This window comes from Andrena cerasifolii, chromosome 4, assembly GCF_050908995.1.
Source record: "Andrena cerasifolii isolate SP2316 chromosome 4, iyAndCera1_principal, whole genome shotgun sequence".
In the NCBI taxonomy this organism is placed as follows: Eukaryota; Metazoa; Arthropoda; class Insecta; order Hymenoptera; family Andrenidae; genus Andrena; species Andrena cerasifolii.
Window position 1 is genome coordinate 11,009,727 of NC_135121.1, and position 7,271 is coordinate 11,016,997.

A 7,271-nucleotide genomic window follows, 5' to 3' on the forward strand; every position below is an offset into this window, starting at 1 on the left:
AGCGACGTATCAATGAGGCTGTCCAACTTCGTCTCGGCACGTGACGAGGTTCGGCGAAGCCTGTGACATTATCGTTGGAGGAAAGGTTCCACGATTAGCGGATGGGATTCCTTTTTGGCACGTGACGAGGATAGAAGGACGAGTAAGATAAAGCCGCGCGGAGCGTCATATCTGTTCCGGGTCTACCCGAATATAATTGATCCATGTTGCGGTGATCGTTGGAGCGTTCCCCGCGGATAATCGGGCAAGTAAAATTCCACGGCTGAGATCCAGCTGCCAGGCGACTAATCAGTGTTTGAAGAGCATTGCTCGTCGGGACAGCACGGATCGCAGAGGGCGAACGCGTTCAGATGGCTGCGTAATCGTAAAAGCAGACGCGAAGGCATCTTCCAGCGTGAAAATTTCCTGTCGCTATCGGAACTGCTCGCGCTTTATCTGTCTAACCGGGGGTTATCTTCGGCTCCACGCCACGACCGTGATTCCCGAGGTCTAGTCGATTTCGAGGTGTCTAGCAGCGTGGTTCGCAGCGAGAAAAGCGAAGCCCGAGTGGAGCGCGACCCGCGAGACTTCAAACATGGTTCGTTGGTGTTGACGATTCTCTGAACCTCCAGCAAACTTCGCCGATCCGTTCATAGACAATTATTCCCGCGTTCATTGCCTTCACGCGCGTACACGCGTTCGGTCACGAGACCCCCAGAGTTCACGGTGAACCGACGATAGATCGAATGCCGCTTAAATATCGTTTCTCGTAAATTTCCCCGTGCACGTTGCACCCGGTGGAATATTAATAATGAACGACGTTATCGGCGAAAAACGGACAGCAGGAATTGTGTATGGACGCGTCGATGGGGGAACTATGGCAATCACGAGACTTGGAGTTCGCTGTCGGAAGAGGTACGAGGTCGTAGGTCATCGCGATAAATAGCATAGGCGCGATATACGCGGTATTCGCGATCGAATAAGTAAATATATTATTATTATTATTATTATTTCGACGGGAGAACCCTTTAGTATACAAAGCTTGAGCAATTCAGTACAATAAATATATACAAAATAACGTAACAGAAACAGAAAAAAAATAAAATAAAACGGAAATTATAAAGTAACGAGAAAAACATAACAATATAAAACGAACGACATCGCCAAACAACTGAGCGCAAATTAAGGAGATGGTAGTCTCCTAAGTACCAGAGTCCTAAACGAGGCGAAGGAGGTTAAGGAAATATCTAATTCAGCAGGGCACTGGTTTAGCTCCTCCATAGCACGATTAATGGGATCGGCAGAGTAATAATGATAATTTGGGATTCGGGATACAAAAAGGGGTCTCAGACGCAGCGACCGTTGCGGAGCATGAAAACAAATCCTTGCAACAAGCTCTTGACAGTTAATCTGACCGTGGAAAACTTTGTAGATGAATACTAGGTCCGAACAAACACGACGGTCGCTAAGAGTATGAAGCCTTGTTTTTAGTATGGCTGGGCCGTAATCGTGGTCACTAAACCGCATAGGGTGACCTGATGTCCTCATGGCTAGCCTCAGCAACTTATGCTGAAAGTGGACCGATGTGCGAATGTCCAGTCGATTTCGAACAAGAAGTTGAACGGGGTGGACCTCTTCAGCCGGGTCCAGACCTGAATGAGGACACGCTGAGCAGGCTGAGCTCGCACGAATATTTTGATGTGGACGGGTGAAACGGTAGCCAGGACCGCATGCTTCTACGTCAGAAAGGGTGAGCGTGAACGCATATGCTACTGTGGACGCGTGATTCGTGGTGCCAGCGAAGGTACATGGCCTGAGCCGACCGTTGTCGGTTTTCTTCCGCGCATCAAAAGAAGTTTGGAGTGCATTGCGTTCACCGTGGAAGATAGAAGCAGATGTGATACTTTTCTAAAATCCTCGATGTCTTGGATTTTCATAGTATTGAAATATATGGTAGTCCATACGAAATTAGAGAGGGTTAAGTCCTCATTTTTGCAGATTCGAAATTGTTTGAAAAATACAAATCTTCAAAGTTACCTGCTTTCGGTGATTTTTATGAAACCCGCCTGCAGAAATTAATTTTAATGACCTAAATTAGTGAAGGTATGGACTTGCGTCCTTTTTTTTGTTAATCATGAAGGATGGATCTATGTGAATGAATTTAATCCATTGCTAATATTGCCATAAACAGTTAATCAAAAACCTAAAAATGACATTTTCAACAATATAATGCAATTACCATATGCTAGACTTTAAAGCTCTATTTTACTGAATAATTTGTCTTTCTCTTCTTCACTACACCCTGCATTGTTCTTAATTCGTACAGCCTGAACGACTCCCAGTGTGTTAAAAAATCACGCGGAACTATTCTAAACGAATTCACCTTGAAATGATATAAATCAATTTTTCACGAAATTTCCTTCATTGTGGTCCGAATTACGTGGTTCTTAGTGTTAGTTTCATCGGCGAAACATAAGGAATCAATTGAATCGTCGTTTTCGCAAAGATCTGATGAGAAATGCGGAACTCTTGGACATTTCTGACTTTTTAATGGTATTCCAACCGTTTCGAGGGTCGAAACCCATAAAATTCGGTGAAGCACTGCGAGGGTTGTCCTCGCCACGGGGTACCAGGTGGCACCTCTTTGATAGGCGTCGCTGGAGAATCACCCTGTGTATTGGTAAACAGGATGACTCGGAGGGCTGAGCTGTATGTTTATTTAGCTAATCACACCATCTTTACGACTGCGGAGTGGGCTAAGCTAAGCACAGAAGTTTGCGAAGAACGGCACAATGACACTGTCGACCCCTCCGCCTGCGTCATTCGTGCGCGCTCAGCCTGCTCAGCGTATACGCATTCAGGTCTGGACCCGGCTCTAAATGTTCGATCTGATCTCGCAGCGCAGGTCAAACGATCTCGAGGCCTCGACGATTCACGTAATTACCGCTGCGTCGCTCTTAGCCCGGATCAGGCGATAAGAATCGCTCGATCGTCTCTATCGCGGCAGTCGTAGAGCCGAGGAGATCGGAAGGAAATGATCGCGACGCGATTATGTCGGTCCATGTACAGCAGCATCGTGTCTCATTGCCTCGCGTTCTCCAATCGCCTGCTCGCGATACTGTCTGCGATTCTGCGCGTACCTAATCGAGTTCTAGGGGACAGGCTTCAGGAAGAATTGCCAAAAGCTGTGTACTTTTCTCCGCAGACCAACGAGGAGCTGGTGGACCCGATCTGCGTGGAGGAGAACCCCCAGAAGATCACCTTCGAGGACATCACGTCCGCTGCTTTCAAGATCAAATGTGGCATCGCCAACACACCCTGCGTGGTATGACCTCTACAGAGATTTTAGACAGTTGGCGCACTGTTATTCGTATACAGAAACGTCCCTTCGCTGCTTCAGCGGTCCCGCCTGTCGGACGCGACGGGTATCGACCTCTACCTGAAGAAGGACTTCCTCCAGACGACCGGAAGCTTCAAGGAGCGCGGCGCTCGACACGCCCTCGTGATGCTGTCTGAGGAGCAGAAGGAGATCGGCGTGATATCCGCCTCGCTTGGCAATCACGCCCTCGCGCTCTGCTATCACGGGTTCAAGCTGGGCATACCGGTGACGGTGGTGATGCCGGTCGTGGCGCCGATCATGAAGATCGCCTCCTGCCGGCAGTACGGCGCCGACGTGATCGTCGACGGCATGGACATGGGCGAAGCAAAGCGTATCGCCCTTGGACAGGCGAAAAAGAAAGGACTGACTTACATAAACGGGTACGGGTAGCTGTGTTCGCAAACTCGACCGTTTAGTGAGCTAGTTCACGTGATCGATTTAATGTTACAGCTACGATCACCCGCATATCATGGCTGGCCAAGGGACCCTGGGCCTCGAGATCGTGGAGCAGGTGCCAGACATCGACGCGGTGGTCGTTCCTGTCGGAGGGGGTGGTTTGATCGCGGGTGTAGCCTTAGCCGTGAAGACTCTTCACCCTCGCGTCATGATCATCGTGAGTGATCCTGTGTCTAAACGCTTCTTCCGCTGAAACAGTGGCGGATTTAAGGGAAAAGGCCCAGGTGGAAACCGTTCTGGAACACCCTGTATGCATAACGGGATTACGAAATAAATTTACGCGCGTGTGGTAGGAAAATTATGGGAAATAAAAAGAATATACTGTTTGGATAAGATCATATCTCTGGGACCTAGGCGGCAACCGCTCATCGGCCGCCCGTTAAATCCGCCGCTGCGTTTCGACTTGCCTCCTCGAGTTCTCGACTCTTCTCCTCAACTGCTGAAGAGGAACATGGCGGGTGGCCTCCGCCTGTTCACTTTTTACCAGAATTCTTTGTCGATCTTCCAGGGCGTTGAGTCGGAAAGGTGTCCCAGTTTCTATGCCGCGCGAAAGGCAGACAGGCCGATATACACTCCTATTGAGTCGACACTGGCGGACGGTCTGGCGGTTCCCATGGTGGGCTACAACGCCTTCGCCACGGCGAACCCGTTGATCGACAAGCTGGTGGTGGTGAAGGAGAAGTGGATAGCTATCGCGATCCTCAAGCTGGTGGAGAACGAAAAGTGCATCGTGGAGGGCGCTGGCGCGACTGGACTGGCGGCCATCTTGGCTGGTCAGTTGGATGAGCTCAAAGGGAAAAGGTAAAAGGTCGCTGCGGAGTACTCGCATCCCTAAATATTGGACAATCGCTGGTAAGATCTTCTGAACAATTAACCGATCACTTCCTCCTTTCTGTTGCACCTGCATCCAGAGTGGTGCTGCCGCTCTGTGGAGGAAACATAGACACCACCATCCTAGGGAGGTGCCTGGAGCGTGGCCTAGCAGCGGAAGGTCGTCTCCTCAAGTTCACTGTGACGGTGTCCGATCGACCAGGCGGGATCGCGGAGCTATGTAAAATGCTGGCCAGAATCGGTGTCTCGATAAAGGACATCATGCACGAGCGGGCTTGGATCATGTCGGACATCTTCAGCGTGGACGTGAAGGTGGTCTGCGAGACCAGGGACAAGGAACACGCGGAGCAGTTGAAGAACATGTTGCATCAGAATTATCAAAGGGTAGTGTTTGGCGCCAGCGACACGTTCGTCTCGAATCTACCCATCAACGCGTAACAGGGCACCTGAATTTTAAACATTCAGACTTTCGAACGTCTCGGGACTGAAGGGGTGATCGTAGCTTAAATTCTGCGCGTTTCTGGGTGAAACAAGCCCCATAAGACTTTTCCTATTGATATTGTTTCGTGTCATTTGCCGCAGATGATGTTGAACTTTGAGCAGTTATCAATGTAACACTGTTCGGGCACGGTAGATGCAAGTTTAATTTCAATCAACCTCAAAGTATCAGAGTAGATGAAACAGAGGGTCGTCGCGCGTACAAGAAGGAGCTAATCCACGTCACAACGAATTGGTGAAAAATTTAGTTTCACCGATTCTCTTCAAAATTACAGCATTTGTCGATAACTTTGCAAAAACAAAGTATACTGAATTTCAACGGCCTATGTCAAATAGTTTCCGAAATATTTAATGCTAAAGTTTTGAAAATTGAAACAAAATCGGCTGACGCGTCATCACTTAAACTGTAATATCTCGGTCGTTTTTAAAGATAATGCCACCGTCTTGGGCTCATTTTAAAGCTGAAGGAATTATTTCTCAAACCGTATATAGAATATTTTGTTTATTGTTAATAAACTTAACAGTAATCGATGTCAAAGTTTCAAATCGCGATTTGACATCGTTGTCACCCACAATCCGGCTTGAAAAATATACCATTCGATTCGTTAAGTCTTCAACTAATAAATGCCTTTTTCAAAAAAGTGGAGAGACTTTGGGAACAGTTAATAAAAAAATATACGGTTTGAGAAAGCATTCCTTCAGCTTTAAAATGAACCCAAGACGGTGGCATTATCTTTAAAAACGACCGAGATATTTCAGTTTAAGTGATGACGCGTCAGCCGATTTTGTTTCAATTTTCAACACTTTAGCATTAAATATTTCGGAAACTATTCGACATAGGTCGTTGAAATCCAGTATACTTTGTTTTAGCAAGGTTCTCGACAAATGCTGTAATTTTGAAGAGAATCGGTGAAACTAAATTTCCCTTTCAACGTGGAATAGCTCGAAGGTACCTGCACGTTGGAAATCGATCTTCAACTATCGAGTTCTCCTGTATGAACGCGACTGTACAATAAAGATACTGTTCCATCGGAATTCTTCTTCATTCGGAAAGCAAGTTGCGCTCTCGTTTCAAACGAGCCTGCCCGCGCGTAATTTGCATCCCAAAGGGGGGATCGATGGCGGGAAATTCGAGAGCACGCGTCGCGCGTAACGCGGGGGCGTAAAAGTACAGCCGCGAAATTTATCGCCGTTTCCCTGGGCGGAGGGACGAGGGGAGGGCGAGATTCGAGCCGCCCCCGCGCCAGTTTCGCAGTTTTATGCCGCGTAGGGCGTACGTGTTGCTCGATGCTTCCGGTTTACGCGGATATGATTGGGTTTTTGCGTAAGCGGCCGGGTCGTAAAGCGGCGCTTTTACGATCTTGATTACGGCGCGCTCGTACCGCCCGGCGAGCACGTGTTTAACAACTCGAAGCAGCTCGTCCCAGTGGATTGCATATTATTCGGGGATGGATAGGACACGAGGTGGAAGTGGGAGAAACGTGTCAGACTCTGCCAGAGACGAGCTCCTTCGATCCGAAAGATTTCTGAAAGGTGAAGCTGAATCTTGCACGATCCTCGCGAGTGTCTCGCGCAAACGGCGATAGTGTGTCGCGGCGAGTACCTCCGGGAATTGCTGCCTCTTCTTGCGCTGACCTGGGACCGCGGTGCTCCAACCCTCTGACCTCGATGCGGAGCACCGTCTCGGCAAGCAGAGATTTTCCAACGATGTAACTTATATTACACAGTTCATGAATATTGTTTTTGTGAGATTAATATCCCCTTTTATTACCACTCCTCTCTTTTCTCCTCAAAGGAAAGAATTCCCGTCTTTCTTATCCTAGATCAAACTCGAGCCCTTTAACGAGAGCAGGGAGAGGAAGAATTCCCTTCAAAGAATAATATTATTCCACTTGTCTTCACCTTGATGGAAACGAATGTTTAATATTTCTCCAGGTGGGAGTCAATTCCAACCCCGTCCTCGGGGAAAAAATCGTTCCAGAGTCCCGGACGAAATAAATTCGAGACGCAGAGGCGCCAGTTAGCGGCCACTGAATTCCGCGCGCTTCCAACGTGGATTAATGTATCTTCACGACGCCCCCTGGTTTCGTTAGCGCTACGGCCGGAATAATATATCGCGCGCGAGATT

The 7,271-nt window shown here is 48.3% G+C and overlaps 1 protein-coding gene across 2 annotated transcripts; it reads left to right on the plus strand.

The window, feature by feature from the left end:
• The first annotated feature begins 373 nt into the window (after positions 1-373).
• LOC143367672 (L-threonine ammonia-lyase-like) lies at positions 374-6,178 on the plus strand. Of its 2 annotated transcripts, XM_076809746.1 has the most exons (6): positions 374-577; positions 3,185-3,304; positions 3,380-3,738; positions 3,809-3,971; positions 4,323-4,615; positions 4,726-6,178. In XM_076809746.1, exons 1-6 carry the CDS (start codon positions 575-577, stop codon positions 5,081-5,083), a joined length of 1,296 nt encoding a protein of 431 aa, XP_076665861.1. In that variant the 5' UTR covers positions 374-574; the 3' UTR covers positions 5,084-6,178. The 2 variants fall into 2 exon arrangements, with proteins under 2 accessions (XP_076665861.1, XP_076665860.1); XM_076809745.1 differs by lacking the exon at positions 374-577 and having other exon boundaries at positions 2,958-3,304.
• The last annotated feature ends 1,093 nt before the right edge of the window (positions 6,179-7,271 follow it).

Bases quoted from the DNA above. Each gene is read 5' to 3' on its own strand.
- LOC143367672 (XM_076809745.1), top strand. From the start codon at position 3,014: ATGATCGCGACGCGATTATGTCGGTCCATGTACAGCAGCATCGTGTCT. The intron at 3,739-3,808 runs GTACGGGTAGCT...TTAATGTTACAG, and splicing joins GGACTGACTTACATAAACGG to CTACGATCACCCGCATATCA. The intron at 4,616-4,725 runs GTAAAAGGTCGC...ACCTGCATCCAG, and splicing joins GATGAGCTCAAAGGGAAAAG to AGTGGTGCTGCCGCTCTGTG.